General features: G+C 33.7%; 3 protein-coding genes across 9 annotated transcripts in view; 2 read left to right on the top strand and 1 right to left on the bottom strand.

The window, feature by feature from the left end:
- Positions 1–19,196, bottom strand: part of LOC126368355 (muscle-specific protein 300 kDa) — a 200,724-nt gene that overhangs the window by 17,689 nt on the left and 163,839 nt on the right. The window lies entirely within an intron of this gene.
- Positions 1–19,196, top strand: part of LOC126368383 (neutral ceramidase) — a 354,827-nt gene that overhangs the window by 281,355 nt on the left and 54,276 nt on the right. The window lies entirely within an intron of this gene.
- Positions 2,623–4,468, top strand: LOC126368446 (uncharacterized). Its single transcript, XM_050012448.1, has 2 exons — positions 2,623–2,808; positions 2,895–4,468. The coding sequence occupies exon 2, from the start codon at positions 2,978–2,980 to the stop codon at positions 4,124–4,126; it is 1,149 nt and encodes a 382-aa protein (XP_049868405.1). The 5' UTR covers positions 2,623–2,808; positions 2,895–2,977; the 3' UTR covers positions 4,127–4,468.

The raw sequence follows: 19,196 nt of genomic DNA, 5'->3' as shown, positions 1-19,196 counted from the left end.
GAAGCAATTCATCTAACAAAGCAATATTGCTATTTGACATTTGTTTGCATTGCGCACTTACTTTTATATGCGCAAATGTCAAATTGCAATATTGCCTTCTGAGATGAATTTCTTCGATGTAGCCATTTAAACCCCCCTGGACTATTTTTTACAAAAAGGTGCCTCTTCCTAAGTCTATCGCTCATAGTTTAGACCACACACTATTAAAATGTCTCGATAGTAATCGTCGGAGAATCGTCTGGTTTCAAATCAAATAGAGCGTACTATTCGTTGCTTAATGGTTAGAAAACTGTTTCTGCGTACGGCCAGTCAACAGTCTTTGTAATTGAGTTGTCGTTGTGACCAAACCGAAATTGGTTACCTATCATTGATTTCTTTTTTTAAATTACGTTTTGAATTCAGAACTAATTTTAGGTACCTAGGCGCTTAGTTCCGAATTAAAATTTTGAAACACGATAAAATGGAAGTTAGCATTCTTTTGTAGAATTCGAAAACCTACCTATGTCTAGTAACTCACTAGATTAAACATCAATCATTGCATTTACGAATTCTAATCTAGTAAGTTACTAGAACCGTCACTACATGAGTTACTATTACTAGTTAATCTAGCTTTGGAATGTTACCGCAATAATTTAATTTAAATATATTTTTACATTCCGAATGAATAATTACACTAGAAACTTACTTAATAGTGGTCGATAAACAATATAGTAAGTACCTTACTTACACAAAAAAATAAAGAAACGCGATAGGTTTTTTTATAATCTGATAAAAGAAAAGTTGAATGATATAATTGAAATGAAATAAGTAAGTAATTATTGTAGACTAGGTAAGTACTTACTGTCAATAATTTAGTGCAATGTGCGTGTAACTAATTAAGCAAGTGCTTACTTAGTTTTAGCTTCGTACTTATATGCAACCGAATTACATTTAAACGATTTATTAGTTAGTAGGTATTAGAAATAGTAACAATGTTGCTACTTTCCTAAAACAATGTTTCCTATAAAATTAATATTAATTTATACTTTCAACTGTCAGATTACGCGCATGCTTATTAGCGCACTATAATTTTCTACAGTTTTTGTCGTTATTAAAATGTCTACCTTTATGTAAATGAATTCAAATGTATATTTTCTTGCTATGTTTTTTCGCTACATAATAACAGACTCAGATAGGTACTTTGCGTGTCAATTACATAGTCATATTTATACATGTGCGTTATTAAATTTTACTTTCTTTCCTCGTTTCATTATTAATGAAAAACATTTGTTTATTGTACTTATAATAGACTAAAAACGAGTCTTATACAATCCTGCCTTATGGTGTTGCAAAATGGGACCTTTATAACATACATACATAGCCTAACATAGCTTAGTATAGGTATAGGGTTGCCAGAGGAAGACGTAGAAGGACGCACATTGACCAAATTGGAGTCGTCTTTAGAAAAAATTCAGTACGATCTACTCTGAACCGGCGTGCGTGCATGAAACGATTGATGAATGCATTGATGAAGCAAGAGAACTTGCTTCTTACACACTTCATATTTCTATATGTCAGGATCGAAGCAAATGGAATTCCATAGTCTCTGCTTACCCCAGTGGAAAATAGGTGTGAGTTTATGTATGTTTGAATACATACTATATACGTCTCACTGCTGGGCACAGGCCTCCCCTCAATCAACTAGAGGGGTATGGAGCATACTCCACCACGCTGCACCACTGCGGGTGTTTGGTATAGTAGTCTGGAACGGCTTAACGTGACTTCTAAAACACACAGCCTCCACGGTCTAATGGTTGCGCTGGACTCACGTTCTGGAGGTCCGGGTTCAAATCCAGATGCTGACATCATAGAAATCACTTTGTGAGACTGTTCTTTATTTGGCAGAGAGATTTATGAAATATATTAACTGATATATTCATAGATATAGGAAGATATCTATCCCGTCCGGTTTAACAAAACACCTCGTTGATATGCAACCCTTTGGACGAGACGTGTATTAAATTCGCACGGGTAAGTAGTAACGATTTTTTACGTTATTGATAAGTATAAATGACTATTTTCAATAAAAACACATATTTTACCCGTTAAGAAACAGGTTGAGTTTGTATCTGTTTATCAAAGTACGATTTAGTTCAAGGCCTTATTACGAAATGTGTTTATCAGTTTCCGTAAAGATAGCCTAAGGTTTTCCATTCGAATAAGTATTAGTTTATGTTATTTAAATGTTAACCGACTTTTGATATATAAGTACGTTTAGAACGGTATTTGATTGTGATTTATGCTTGATTTATGGGTTTGGACTGATACGATTTAAAACGAATTAAGTTATTTAATTAAAACATATAAATCTTATTTAATTTAAATTATTAATAGTTCTGTTTGTAGATTATTTTTTTAATGGTCTGCCTACAGACGAAGGGATTAATGGCTGTTTTTTGGCATGAATTATTTTAGTTTTGCCTTAGATAGCAATAACTACTTGTCTGGACAATAGTGAGCGTCGAGGGCTCTGGCGTGTTTATGAAACCGAGAAATACTGCCGCTAAACAAATAGCTAGTCAAGATTATTAAAAAAATACAGATCATAATAACTGAAAATAATATACTTGTAAAGAGATTAAATCTCTTTAAATAATCTCCTTGAAATTGCCGCTGGCTGTAACGCAATAATTGTTTTGTTTTTTTTTTCAAGTGTCAAAGTTGACATCTGACACTTGATTATTTTAAGTTACGTAGACTAATTTGTATTTTATATAATATTTCTAACTGGCTTAAAAATAAGCATAAATGTCGTTTCTTTGATTACAGGTATGTTCTTAGTTAGCATGTTTAATTATTAAGTGTATTTTGTTATGATAACATTATAGTAAAGAAATAAAATTCTTTGATTACAGAGCAACACATAATCTTATTATATTAGCCAAAATCCATATAAATCTTATAAAACGACATATTTATATACAAAAGTCGCTTAGAAATGGAGAAATTACGATTTGAATTTACATTACTGCCATCAGAAGACCGAAAATCAAATATTTTGTGCATAACCTCAATCACTACAAGTGAGAACAAAATATATGCTATACCGCTGGAACTTCAAGCTGCTGCTTATCATAAAGAAATAACAAAAACAACTGCTTATGCTAAAATTAAAAACAGTTTGGCAAAAAGACATCAGATAAGAAGAGTTTGGATAACAATGACGGAAGAACTAAGTAAGATTTATATGGATGAAGACGGTAATTTACAGTTTGGAAATCAGTATTTAGAAGAACTGGACCATCAAGAAAAAATTGCTGTCTCACATCAAGAAGGAACGAGTACATTAGAAAAGTTATTAGAGAAATTTATGGAAAAAACACAGGAAAGTAAACATCAAAGCTTAAAACATATTGCAGAAAAGTTTGTAATTGAAAAATTTACAAGCAAAAATTCAAATGCAAACCTGTGGATCGATACTTTTGAAAAAGAATGTGAACGTTTCGAAGTAACAACAGATGAGAAGAAGATTGAGATATTGAGATTATTTATGGACAAGAGTTGTGCAGACTGGTACAGTTCCATGCTAATAAGATTTACAATGAATGCAGAATGGTCAATGTGGAAAGCAAAATTTTGTGAAACATTTACAAACAAAGGATGGAACCCAGTAACATATGCACTATTATTTAAATATAAAGATGGATCATTGTTGGATTATGCTATAAGGAAAGAAAAACTTTTACTGGATATGAGAAGAACAATAGATACTGGTACCTTGGTGGATCTTATTGCAACTGGTTTACCAGAATTTATACTAAATAAGATTAATAGAGAAGCAATTAAAGACACCATTGATTTATTCAATGAGGTAAGCAAGTATGAAAACATGATAAATAAACAGAGTTATGTTGTAAAAAGAAGGTATGGATATGCCAGCCAAAGCCAAAATCTAGCAGAGAAAATTGAGGAGAAAAAAGCATGTAAAATATGTGAGAAACTTAACAAAGGCACACGTTATCATCCTGAAGCTATATGTTGGTTTAAAACAAGAGAAAATGAAAAGATAAAAAAGAACTTCATTAAACACGTAAACAATTCGGTGATAGAAGCGGAATTAAATGAAACTGAACAAAAAAACGAATAATAACACCATTAATTAAAATCAAACTGCTATTAGAAGATAAATTAGAAATATATGGAATTTACGATTCAGGCTCAAACGTTTCTCTCATAAATTCCAAGTTATTGAAATTAAAACGAACAGAAAATAATTTAAACATAGCGGATTTAGTAACGATTAATGGTGTTAAAAAGACAAGTGGTTTGACGAAATTAAAAATAAAAATATTTGAGGTAGAAGAAACAGTTGATGTATATATTATCGAAGAACAAAATTTCAAATATGATTTTTTGATAGGATTGGACATGATAAAAATGTTTAAACTGACCCAAAATGAAGACTTAAAAATTACCCAGAAACAGTACCAAAAGGACAAAAACGAAAACGAAGCGGAAGAAAAACATACGAAAATAGAAACAGTACATACAGAAATTAAAAATCTGGAAAATAAAAACAAGTCAATAAAGGAGTACAGAATAAATTTTAATGAACATTTTAAAGAAGAAGATTTTGAAATAAAAATAAGACATTTAAATGGACATCAAAAAGCAGAAATAGATACGCTGGTTAACAAATATAAAACAGTCTTTGCAAAACATAAATATGACGTGGGCACAGTGAATGGATATGAAGCGAGGATAGATTTAATGGTTGACAAATATTGCAGTAAGAGACCGTACAGGTGTACTATGGAAGATAAAAAAGAGATAGAAGAACAAGTAACAAAATTACTAGACCATCAGTTGATAGAAGAATCCTGTAGTCCATTTGCAGCACCAGTCACTTTGGCTTTTAAAAAAGAAGATAACAGAAAATCTCGATTATGTATAGACTTCAGAAACTTGAATAAAATAGTAGTTCCTCAAGCGCAACCATTCCCTTTAATTGAAGACCTAATGACGAAAACCAGAAAATGCAAATACTTTTCAACTTTGGATATAAATTCAGCATTTTGGTCTATTCCCTTAAGAATAGAAGATAGACAAAAGACAGGATTCGTAACACAAGAAGGGCACTTTCAATGGACTTGTCTGCCTTTTGGACTTAAAACTTCACCGGCAATTTTTCAAAGGATATTAAGCAATATATTGAGAAAGTATAAACTTACTAATTTTGCCGTGAATTATATTGATGACATTCTTATATTTTCAAGAACGTTTGAAGAACACATTGAGCATTTAACAAGGTTGCTAGAAGCCATCAAAGTAGAAGGTTTTAGATTGAAATTCACGAAATGCACATTTGCAACAAATTTAGTAAAATATCTAGGGCATATAATTCAAAATAATACAGTTCAACCATTAAAAGATAATTTGATTTCAATAAAAAAATTTCCCAGTTCCGAAAACACAGAAGAATGTTAGACAATTTCTAGGAAAAATCAACTTCTATCATGAGTACATACCAAAGAGTGCAATAATTTTAGATCCATTGCATAATTTACTCAGGAAAAATCAAAAATTCATTTGGTCTGATGAATGTCAAAAAGCATTTGAAATGATAAAAAGCTTGTTGTGCTCCCAACCAATCCTAGAAATTTATGATCCTGATTTACCAATTAATATTTATACAGATGCCTCTATAGAAGGAATTGGAGCCATCTTGAAACAAACACAGACAGACGGAAAAGAAAAACCTGTGGCATATTTTTCAAAAAAATTAAATGAGACCCAAAAAAAGAAAAAAGCAATATACTTGGAATGTATAGCTATTAAAGAAGCGGTAAAATACTGGCAATACTGGTTAATTGGTAAATCATTTACAGTATATTCTGACCACAAACCATTGGAAAATATGAACCTAAAATCAAGAACCGATGAAGAACTGGGTGGTGATCTAACTTACTATTTATCACAATACGATTTTAAGATAAAATATGCACCAGGAAAACAAAATTTAGAAGCAGATTGCCTAAGCAGGAACCCAGTATTGGAATCAAATGAAAATACTGATGAACAATTAAAAGTTGTTAATATAATAAAACTGGAAGACATTATAAAAGATCAAAATGAAAACGAAGAAATACAGAGAAATAAAAACAAATTAATAAGAAGACACAATTTATACTTTAAAAATTACAAAAATAAAGAAAAAATAATCTTATCAGAAACATTTAGCAAAAAAATAATAAAAACTATACATGAAGATTTATGTCATATTGGCATTAGACAAATGCAGAAGACGATTAGTCCGTTCTATACATCAGAATGTTTGATAAAAAATATAAAAAAAGTTTGTAGAAACTGTGAAACTTGTATAAAAAACAAATCTAGAGGACATCACAAGTATGGTCTAATGTCCTATCTCGGTCCAGCTACAAAACCTTGGGATATTATCTCTATAGATACAATTGGAGGTTTCGGAGGTTCAAGATCAACAAAGAAATATTTACATTTATTGGTAGACCACTTTACTAGATACGCATTTATATTAACATCTAAGACACAAAATGCAGATGATTTTATAAAGTTGGTTAAAAACATAACAGACACGGAAGGCGCAGACATTGGAATGGTTCTGACAGATCAATACCCAGGGATTAATTCGAAGGAATTCAAAAAATTCTTGAGTCAAAAGCATATACCAATTATATTTACAGCAGTAAATGCACCATTCTCAAATGGATTGAATGAGAGGCTAAATCAAACTATAGTGAACAAAATAAGATGCAAAGTAAATGAGACAGGAAAAAAGAAGGCCTGGACAAAAATAGCTCAAGAGTGTGTAAAGGTTTATAACCAAACAATTCACACATCTACTGGTTTTTCACCAGGATATCTTTTATATGGTACAGATGACACGGTTTTACCAAAAGAACTAAAACAGGAAAAAATACTCAATAATTGGATCACAGACAGAAAAACAGCACTTATAAGATCAATTAGAACACACAATTACAACAAAACACTATTTGACAAAAACAGAAAATGCTACGAATTTAATATAGGAGATATGGTATATGTGGAAAATGGAAACAAGCTAAATAGAAGGAAATTAGATGAACTCAAAATTGGTCCCTATGAGATAATGGAAAAAATTTCAAACACAATATACAGAATAAACACAGGTCACAAGAAGACGGAATCAAATCTTTTCCATGTTACAAAACTTATTCCAGTCCCAGCATCAGAAGGACTTCAAGATGAAATAAATATATTGGAAGAAAATTAAAATGTAAATTTTCTTCTCCTTAAGGGGGGAGATGTAAAGAGATTAAATCTCTTTAAATAATCTCCTTGAAATTGCCGCTGGCTGTAACGCAATAATTGTTTTGTTTTTTTTTTCAAGTGTCAAAGTTGACATCTGACACTTTATTATTTTAAGTTACGTAGACTAATTTGTATTTTATATAATATTTCTAACTGGCTTAAAAATAAGCATAAATGTCGTTTCTTTGATTACAGGTATGTTCTTAGTTAGCATGTTTAATTATTAAGTGTATTTTGTTATGATAACATTATAGTAAAGAAATAAAATTCTTTGATTACAGAGCAACACATAATCTTATTATATTAGCCAAAATCCATATAAATCTTATATACTTATTAATTTAACAGATCAAAAACTGACTAATACCATTTCCATAATATGTTTACAGTTTTTTTTTTACAGAAATAGCTATCACTATGCAGGAAAAATATATACATATTAATAGTAAATGATGTAACCAACACGTGAACAAATTATTAAATGTATCCCGAATAAATGAGTCAGGTGCCGCTGAGCTAATTCTGTCGCCCACATGCGCACGAGTCGGTTTTTGCGCGGATTCCGACACCGATAACATCCGTACGTCGTTTCGATACTGTATTCATCCTGTAATAAAATAAGTCTACATTCTCAACTTAAATATAGGTTTTGGCGATAAAATGGTGAGAGCTAGCACTCACCATTTGTCCGGCCAAGTAGTTAATGCCAACTGTGGCACTACTTACTTGATGCAAGTTAGTAGTCGTTACATGAGCCATGTCAGGGGCCTTTGGCGGTTCAATAGTAACCCACCAGGGTTGATGAGGTTGGTAATCCACCTCACAACCCACACGATAGAAGAAGTCAATTCTATATACGAGACAGAGAATATGTAATAACGACTATAGAAGCTGGTAACCCCGCAATGATGTTATTTATTATCAAGACAGCTGTCAATCATAACTTGGCTGTATGTGTTATTATCAAGTCCACCACAGACCACCGAACATTATGGCTGTGGCACTTTCACACTTTCTCTGCGATTTTGGTCGGTGCATACGTGAGAACCTTTGGCTGAAAGTTTGTACTTCACTAATTTAATAAGTAGGTAGTTAGATACTTTCTTGTGAATTTGGTAGTTTCCTAGGTCAAAGATAAATTATGAAATTCTAATTACATAACAAAAACTTTTTTTTTCAAATTAACTTATTTATGCATTTTAATAAAAAAAATGTGATAGATAAGTAATTATTGTCGTCATCGTCACAGGTTGTTTTTTCATACAAATTCCGTAGTAATTTCGTGTTTTAATGTTTAGTGTAAAGTAACTAATTTGACTAGTTGGAAACCACCCTATTGTGAATAAACGACTTTTGTGCATAATACCTACCTAAATATTTGTTGCACTACTGGAATAAAACTATGATATCTGTTGATGTTTGTTGTTTGTTGAGTGAATGTGCAAAAGCATTTGAAAAATTGATGCCTATCAGTAGCATAAGTTAAATAATTTTTATTTTATTGTTATGTATTGTCTCATTATTATTAATTGAATTGTTTTGTTATTATTTTGTGTATCCTTCCTTTATTGTTGTTCAATTTATCATTATAATATTGTAAATTTGTTTTAGGCCCATAAGAATCTTGTTTGTAACGCAATGGTTTATACTGTAATGTTGCAAATGTCTATATAAATAAATAAATAAATATCACTTGAGAGATTACTTCATATTGAATAAAATACGGTAGGTACAACTGTTATTGTGACATTCACCGGGTAGAGAGAGCCACAGACAAAAACAGTAAAAAGGCGCAAATTTACCATAGAGTAATAATTTATTATAACAATTTTAATAATATTCTTATACTAGACTTTGCCCCCCCCCCTTCCCCTTCCAATAAGTACCACCAATTTTTAGCTTCCGACCTTGAAAACTGCGAAGTCTCATAAAATTTCACCCCCTCATTGAAAGGATTGCGGGCAGATTTAAAAAACATATGCACGATTTTTGTTAATCATAAATAGTCCGCAAACCAATTTTTAGCTTTCTATATTATAGTCGTGAGCTTATGTTAGGTTTTTCTCAACATATCAGTCTTAAGAAGACCCGAGCATTATAATATTACTTTGGATTGGAACCATGTCACGTTAAGTTTTCTGACAAATTAAACTGTAAGTCTCATTAAATGTCCAATATATTAGTGCGACAGGGTTCTAATAAGTGTACGTAAGTACACGATATTGCTCATAACTGAACGTCTTGTGTATCGTTTAGTAATACATAATGCATTCTAAATTATGCATGCACAAAATAAATACAATACTCTGCAATATCTTGTACAAGCTTACATCATCGCTACATTTGTTTAATAATAGCATTCACGTTTTACCTACGAAGTACGAACTATGCAATCAGAACTAAAGTTTATTTAAAAGTCAAAGTAAATGCAATGGTAACTTCCCATGATGCCATTAGGATAATTGAATGATAAATTCAAAGCATCCGTATTCACTTTAACTAATGGTGTTTGGAACAGGCAGATGGTAGGTATTATTTTTAAATTTAGAAAGAATTAAGAAGAAAAAGTTCGTTGTGGTTTTTAAAAAGTTAATGCCACCGATAGTGGATTGTATTCTTATTGTTTTTTTAAATTAAGAATAATTTAAAAGCAGAATTTTGTTTCGTTTTTTAAATAAAGAATCTTTGTTTATTTTATTTTTGTTTTGGCATGCAGCTAATTAAGATTTTTATGGTATGGAATAGTTTGACTATTTTTTTACGCCAAAGCAAGTTATAAACAAAACATAAAACTCATTACGCAACTTCAGAAGAAACAAACAGTTAACCAGCCCATGTTGTTTGAACGTAGATATTAACGTTAAAAACTAGGTTGTTTACACGTTTACGTAAAACTATGTTTATTGGCGTTTAAATTAGATATGACTCAATAATCTACAGCTATGGAATGTCGGATCGTGAAACGTGGCATGAATAATCGTTTTAATTAGCTGAAAGAAATATTACTTACGATTTTCATAGATTATTGCAAAATACTAAATAGAGGCAGGCGACAAGTATCAAAAAATACATATTTTTCTCCTTCTATCGTGTGGGTTGTGAGGTGGATTACCGACCTCATCAACCCTGATGTCAGGGTTATTATTGAGCCGCCAAAGGCCCCTGACATGGCTCATGTAACGACTACGTACTTACATCAGTAATTTGTAACTCGGACTAACGGCTTAACGTGCCTTCCGGAGCACGGATTATCTTTCTTTCGAACGAACGGTAGATCGGATCGAAGGGGGATTTAAGTAAGTATATTTTTCATTACAAGTAGTAGCAAAATATAGGATGCTGGCTAAAATAAAGTAAGGAATAGTCCTTAGAGTCAGACAGCGTCTCTATGTGCTTTTTTTTTTTTTTTTGATGTGACTTATTGTAGAATTGCCGCAGATGGCATTGGCTACTTGGCCGGAGGCTCTATGTGCTGTAACGATACATTCCCTGTAACTTTGACGAGGTAATATTTAAACTCCAAAAAAGCATTCCAACAAACACGAACAAAGCGATACCTACCTTTCTTATGAAAAACTAAAGTCGTCCTTACTCAACCACCCCTATGACATGGTTATACATAGAAATGTTTATTGATTAAGGCTAGTTCGAAGGCTGTAGTTTGGGTTGTTTAACGCAAGGGCATCGCTCGCGCCTGCCTCCGCAATTAAGACATTTTCAAACGTTTCATCTAGACCCAGGAAAGTTTTAGAAATGGCGAGAACATTTATTTTAGAATAATAATTTTAAGTCTGGGTAAACTCAAAAACAAAGGTACCAGTGTACCGGACTTGCACCAATGAGTAATTTTTCCCAAGTTTTCACTAACACAGTTGGCTCGACCATTACAGACGGCGATACGGCTTAGCACCTATCACGTTGGTCTAACAGAAAGCTCGGTGACGTGTGGACACTTAGTTCATCTTGCGTTGGATGTACCTCTGACTTACCCAATTGGGATACAGTCGTGAGTTTATGTATTGTAATAATTATTAGTTAGTTAAATCCACTCCGACTATTAGTTTATGGAGACTACTCAAAAAAAGTCATGTTCAATTAAGAGCCCGTCGTGTGTTTTTCAATACTTAGGTATTTAATGTCAGATTGCATATGTGTGACGCGCTCGAGATCGTATTCTCACTAAACCAAAATGTAAGTAACTCAAAAAACTAAATAAAAAGTATGTAGCTTTCTCAATCCTTAAAACGGTAACGACTGTTTTGGCAGAGTTTACATGGCGGCGCCCTCTTATCTTTTAACCGCTACTCGTATAAACTTCAAATTGTTGAAGAAGGTGTTTTACTATTTATTATATTTATCATCTGTGCCACAAGGCTATGAAAATTGGTGATTGATTGATTACCTACTTGAGACATCTAGTCAGAGTTTATCATTGTCATGTTTATCAGATAAGTATTCAAAAATTTTCAAACTAAACTACTGAAGGTCTGTTATTCTTTATAATAGCTTTAGTGTACTTAATTAATTTTAATAAAGACAATTTTATCACTTTTTTCTTCGACGTCACAGGTTGTTTTTCATAAAAATTCCATAGTCATTTCGTGTTTTGAAGTTTAGTAAAAATGTAAGTGATTTGCCACAGTAAGTCTTATTGATTATTCGTCACGTTATTTTAACGCACCTTGGTAGGCACTTTGTAAAAGTAAAAGTAGTAATATAATACACAAGAAAATTGTTTACAAAATAACAAAAAGCATTAACTAAATTCCAATTTTCTAGGTAGCATAAAACTTAGATAGTTATTAAAACCCGAAAGAACTATTTAAGTGCAATTTTCTTCTTTAAATTTTGTACACGTGCCGTGTCTAGTTAATAGTTAACTCTGCGCCACAATGGCAGGGCTAGGAAAGTGTGCCCTTGAGGAGTCAGCGAATCGCTAATTACATACGTAAAACTGTTTCTAACAAACGTACAAAATCTGCTAAGATTATATGCCTACTCACGACTGTCATATCTAACGGGATTGGCAGAGCCACAAGTTATCAGTAAGACAGCCCGCAGCCACTTCAGCCATAGCCACGCCGTATTAAACACAGCCCAGGGGGGTTAAAATGGCCACATCGAGGCAATTCATCTAAGAAAGCAATATTGCTATTTGACATTTGTTTGCATTGCATTACTTTTATATGCGCAAATGTCAAATTGCAATGTTGCTTTCTTAGATGAATTGCTTCGATGTGGCCATTTTAACCCCGCTGTTTTAGAAAACGCCTAGCCGTAATGTAATACGGCGGTTTATACAATCCGGTTGTGATATACACGAGATGAGTTATACCATTATTTACCGACTTACGGGCAATATAGATAAAACTGGCGGCGTGAGGTTTATGTATGCAGCCCCCGCGGCATGGGTGCGAATTATATCGAGGGCATTGACCAATAGACGCAGCGAGTGAATGTACTTACGTGGATAAACAACCTATTGTCATCGAAGCCCTCGATATAATTTGCGTTACGCGCGGCGCGAACCCGTGCCGCTGGGGCATTTACCTATGTATTATAACTGTTATAGCAAGTTTGTTAATTGTGACTGCGAATATAATGATGCGATTTACTTAATAGCCGACTACAGTTAACATAATTGGAGTTCTAAACTACAAAGTGTTAAATGTTTTTGTTCATGTTTCGACGTTATCATAATTATGTTTTTACTCTTTTAATTAATGAACTTAGATATAGCTACCTAATTAACTTAAATTGTCATTAAAATATCAATAGTCTCATCAAAAACCCGGACCTGACAAATCTTCAGGTTGGGTGAGGACTCTGTGACAACGGGAGTGCGCTCTGTAGAAGTTAAAAATAACAGACAAGAGACTTTAATATAGTTAAGTAGGTACCTATTTAATATTTATCAATTAGCATTAACAAGGCAGGGCAGGGGTTGATATTCCACCTCACAACCCACACGATAAGAAGAGATTAACAAGGCGTCATAACGAGATCAATTTTAGGGGATAACCTTGGATCTATAAAAGATGGATGTATTAACCTAAAAATTGGAAGTTTAACTACGATTTACTCTGGTCACCCTTCACAGTATAACATGGCGTGGATATATGCACTTTTTTAAATAGGTTTTTGTCAGAATTTGTAAATAAGTAAAATAAATCCCATGAAGTACGTACTTATAAATGTAGGCAATGTTTTTTTTTAAATGAAAACTATTTTTTTACAAAATGTTATTGAGTTTGCCCTTAATATTTTAATAATCTTATGAGGAAAAATAATTTTGTTGTTTTGTTGGTATGTATAAACATGGTGCTTATATCTTTAAGAGGAAATGGCAATGAAATAGTGTCATTCTTCCTTATAAACACAGACTAATAGCTAAATTCAGAAAATAATGGCTTTCCATAAATATATTGCTGTTATTTATGTGACTATTGTTTTAAAGTACACTAAGTATAACATAATATATTTGTATTGTAAGTTATTCTCAAAACCACTTTAGTTTTAATTTAAGAATATTTAAATTTTAAATGTTTAAGTTAAGAAAATCGTCATGTCAGTCTGATTTTGAATCTACCCGCTACTTTGCATAATTATTTTATCTCTTACCTCTTGTAGTGACATAGTATGTAGTCAGATAAATCACACTTTACACTGTTGACACATATTCCTTATCACTTTAGTCACAAAAACAGTATAATTCGTCACTTTTGACATTAACATGGCACCACTTAATATTCCAATATCATCCAGTTTTAATGACACAATTTAAATTCGTTATCGCTAATTAAAACGTTGATTTATATTATTTTAATTATTTTGTAGTCAGTTATCGTGACATTATAAAATACCTTCTTTAAAAATAATAACAACAACAAATCTTAATTTTCGAACACGATGAGCGTTTGAACCGCGAGCGACAAAGTTCGGAACTGACTGGTCGAGCTTCCAAATTCAATTTGACTTGAATGCGGAATTCCAAATTTCAAATTAGGGCTGCTAATGGAGTCATGGTCACGTCAAGGTCGCCATTGTATGCAGTACCACTTTTATCGTCTACTAATCAAATGAAATTATGCATACGGTTGATTAAAAGTTGGTTGCATTCTGTGCTGATGTCACACGTTTCAACCTTGAATTTTGCACGCGCATTTTTACTTCTTCGTCACAATTTCGTCCGGAAATATTTTGTGAAAAAGTAGCTCTATTTTTTTTACTTTATAATTCGTTTGTGGGTGTTTATTCGAGTACGTTTTCGAGTTTGTTCGTTGTCGCGTATTTTTTATTTCTTCGCTGACAGTACGTCCGTTCGGTAGGACGTCTGCGGAGCGACTGAGAGCTGGTTGGCTGTTTGTTATCAATTCCGTTATCAGTTCATTACGCTCGCGATTTTAATGTAGTTATTCACATGTTTTCGTTCATTAACCAAGGTCTTATCGCTTTTCCTTTTCGCATTTCGTATCAAAGGTTGTCTGGCGGATAGTGTGGCGATAAGTCTGACTTTGTCATGCTGCTTTCTCGTGTTATTGCCTTTGATACCTACTTTAGCTGTTGCGGTTTCTTTAGTAGGTGTGTCTGAATAAAAGTTTCAATGTGAAGTTGAAGGGCGTTTTACAATGCGAGACAGTTTTTTTTGAACGGATCCCTATTCGATTTAAAATAAAAGTCGTCAAAAAAAAAAACGTAATTTTACTAATGTAAAACGTAATTTAACTTTGCCCTAACACAAATAACCATAAAGTGTTCGATTTTGAACTAATTACTCTGCATTATTTTGAAATATCTAGATACTAGGTAGCCATACCTACCTACCTACGTAGCCATTTAAAAAATATCTCAGAAATAATGACAAACAACCCAATAATGGTCATCAAGAAGTGCAATTATAAGTAGGTACGGGTAGGTAGGTAGGTAAGTGTAATTAGTCGGTAAGTACGAATAATGTAAACGACAAATTGGCCCCAATTCCTGCAGACACCTCCTAAACTCCTAATTTTATTTTAAGTTATACCCGTCATTTTCTTATCCGCCGAAAAGGAAAGGGATGGATGATTGACAACTGTCAATTTTAAATTGAATTAAGAACAATTAACACGCGCGAATGAAATAGGCATCTTGCTAATAGGCTTGCAACCCGTTTGACGTGTGCTGTCAACTTAATTCTGTGTTATTGGCCGATGTAAAATTTTTAGGGGGTTGTTTTAGATTTCTGCCTAAAATTGACGTGTGTTCCATACATTTTTTGCCTGCAGATTACCCGTCCCTTTCTTTTTCAGCTGATTAGAAAATAACAGGTATATAACTTAAAATAAAATTAGATGTTGTGTACAGGTACCATTGTCCTTGTATAATAATTATAATGTTAATATTGACCAAACCATCGCCTATCAAAACATATCGGACGTGTTGGTAGGTACCTACTTATAATGGTTGCCAAAGTAAACTTAGCAAACCGTGTGACTTAGGTCATTATACTGTGTATTATATAGCTTGGTTGTGATAAATCATGCATGACCCTTGGGTTTTCCTGTAGGTATAATAAATAATAAAATAAAAAATGATCTTTATTTCAAAAATGTTACCTACCTACAATGTTTTGTTTCTATTTTATAATGGAAAAGAAAAAAGTACTTATATAGGTAGAAATTAGGTGGGAGTAGCTTTTTCTCCGATTTTAATTTTTGACGTTCAAAAAGCGCTAACTATGTAAGCCAATTTTTGTTTTTTTTTTTTTAGGATGTAGAAATGCATTTAGGTTGTCTGTTTTTATTTGTAAGGAAAAATCAATGAATTCATCAGGATGTCTTTCTTAATTTTGAACCAGACATTCCTAATACTTCCTACCAATAACCCACGTTACTTCCTTCCTGACAGCACCAGAGACTGCTAATCAGCCGGCCATGTTGTACAGAGCGTTGACCGTACGGCGAACTGGCCAGCTAGATAGATAACCATTTGTTTGTAACTCATCGTCCGTTTTTGGTTCAAATCCATATCGCGATGCATTATGAATTCCAATAATTACTTGGGGGTTAAAATGACCACATGGAAGCTTTTTTTTTTTTACTTATTGTAGAGTTGCCGCAGATGGCATTAAATACTTGGCCGGATCGAAGCAATTCATCTAAGAAAGCAATATTGCTATTTGACATTGGTTTGCATTGCGCACCTACCTACGCACTTTTATATGCGCAATTGGCAATATTGCTTTCTTAGATAAATTGCTTCGATGTGGCCATTTTAATGCCCCTTGTCTAAGTATATTCTTAAAAGTGGACCTGTCAAATCTTCAGATTAAGTAAGTGGACCCTGTGAAAAACGGGATAATGCTAAGATGATGATGACTTGTCTACATTCTTAATTACTAATGTTTTTGTGGGAAAAAATACAGCGTTTTGAAATAAAGAAACGTCCAATAATAATAAATCTATTATCTCCTTCTTCTATCGTGTGGGTTGTGAGATGAATTACCAACCTCATCAACCCTGGTGTCTGGGTTATTATTGAGCCGTCAAAGGCCCCTGACATGGCTCATGTAACGACTACTCATGTAGGTACAATCCTACTATGTGATTGGCTAAAATGTCAATGAATTGTCAGGAGCTGATAGTTTCAACCAATCATGGGATAGGATTTCTATCTGTCAAACTGGAAACTTGAGTTACACGATTAGCATCGATTAGGCTTCTGAGATCGTAATATTTTTGACTCATCATTATAATGTCAATGAACTTCAATTTTGCATTCAGGTCGAAACCGGTAATGAATGCTCAAAGCCTCTTCACTCTCTCGGCCATTGTTATCGAGTAAATATAAGATTTGTTTAGCTAACACTACTGATGAATATCGATAGAGGAATTTGAATTAAGTAGTCATCGATTGAGGGGAGGCCTGTGCCCAGCAGTGGGACGTATAAGCAGTTTATGATGATCATCTCCCTACGACCAGCGCATGACCGATCATCGTGGAGAATCTTGGGGGAAGCCTATGCCCAGCAGTGGGCGTCGGACGGCTGATGATGATTATCCCGTTTTTCACAGGGTCCGCTAAACCTAACCTCAAGATTTGACAGGTCCGGTTTTTTACAGAAGCGACTGCCTGTCTGACCTTCCAACCTGCGAAGGGAAAACCAACCCAATACAGGTTAGGTAGGTCACATACCTCCGAAAAGCATTTCTCGGGAATGTGGGTTTCCTCACCATAATTTCCATCGCCGCTGAGCACGTAATAATAATTTATGATCCAGACATGAATTCGAAAAATAATCGAAAATCATTGGTTTAGGCGTACTATGCTGGGATTCGAACCTACAACTTCAAATTGAGAGTCAAGCGTTCTACCAACTGAGTTACCACGGCTCTCTTGATAAGCAAAATGGAATATCGATATTTTTTATACAACACTAGAGGTATATAGTTAGAACTCACCAGCTAAAGTGCAAATAAGTTAGCGTTTCGCACGAATGCCGTTATGATGCACAAACAACACGGACAGACAACCGTACAAATTAAATATACGTGATTTTTTTGCGTAGGTACGTAGAAACAAGTGTTTACATAAGTTGGTTGACCATAAGTAAGATGACTTTTGACTCGATAGTCCGACAATGGCCCCGATTCCTGCAGACACCGCCTAATTTTATTTTAGGTTATATCCGTCATTTTCGTATCCGCCGAAAAGGAAAGGGACGGATGATTCACAGCTCTTAATTTTAGAAAGAATGAGTAAATTAATGTGTCGGGTTATTGACTGACGTAAAATTTTTAGACGGTTGGTTTAGATTTGTGCTTAAAATTGACGTGTGTTCCATAAATTTTATGCTTGTCGATTACCCGTCCCTTTCCTTTTCGGCGGATAAGAAAAGGACAGATATAACTTAAAATAAAATTAGATGGTATTTACAGGAATTAGCACCACTATGGTAAGAAAAAACGTGCCCCACATATGGGACATGCACGTATGAGTTTCAAATTTGTTGCCTCATATGTGGTTCATACACAGTGAACGTGTTAAGTATGTATGTTGTCGCTACATGAGTCAAGGCATGTTAAAGTTGACACATCAACGGCATTTGGCGCCTCAATAGTAACCTCAACACCAGAGTTGTGGTCGGCCATTGGCCTTCCACCCCATACCAGGGCCTATATAGTTTACCTAGCCTACAACCACACCTAGGTAAACACTCCCATGCTGTAAGCTATTACCTAATCTTGATTGTATTGCCGACATTAGCTAATGCATCGTAAAATATTTACGCCTACATAAATCAAATAGCAATGCGTCACGATGAGTTTGCTCTAAATAAATAAATAGGGACTAGATTTGGTTGTAAAATTCGCTCAATAACAATATGTGCTTACATTTTGTTTTTGCCGGTGTTTACGTTTTTTAAACGAAAATTGTTGTTTTTTTTTTATCTAGGTACCTGCCAAGACCTGTCGCCATTGGAAACGGGTATAAGTTTTCACTCAGCTACATGAAAATAGGTACATAAATGTACAGTTTGGTAAAAAATGTTGGTAAGTATTAAAAACGGTATTAAAATCGATGAAAGGTGAGAATTGCCGTACGCGGTACGACTGCAGCGTACGTAATCGTACGAGTACGACGACCAAATCGCACACATTTTATTTCTGCTTGTAAGTACGTATTTGCACGAAACGAACGTGCGAAATCCCGTTCTAAATGCGGGTAGGCTTATGGAATGTTAATTAATACTACCGTTTTTTAGCAAGCTCTACGGTCACGAGCATTAATATGTATACACTTTGGTACCATGTCACATTAACTTTTTTGGCAAATTGAACTGTAAGTCTCACTAAATGTCAAAAATGTTAGTGCAACAGAGTCCTAAAGTGGGTACATTATATTGC

The sequence above is a fragment of the Pectinophora gossypiella genome, chromosome 7 (assembly GCF_024362695.1).
Source record: "Pectinophora gossypiella chromosome 7, ilPecGoss1.1, whole genome shotgun sequence".
Taxonomy (NCBI): Eukaryota; Metazoa; Arthropoda; class Insecta; order Lepidoptera; family Gelechiidae; genus Pectinophora; species Pectinophora gossypiella.
This window is presented reverse-complemented; position numbering and strand designations above follow the sequence as displayed.

Excerpts from the sequence above, each read along its gene's own strand:
- LOC126368446 (XM_050012448.1), top strand. The coding sequence starts at position 2,978 with ATGGAGAAATTACGATTTGAATTTACATTACTGCCATCAGAAGACCGA.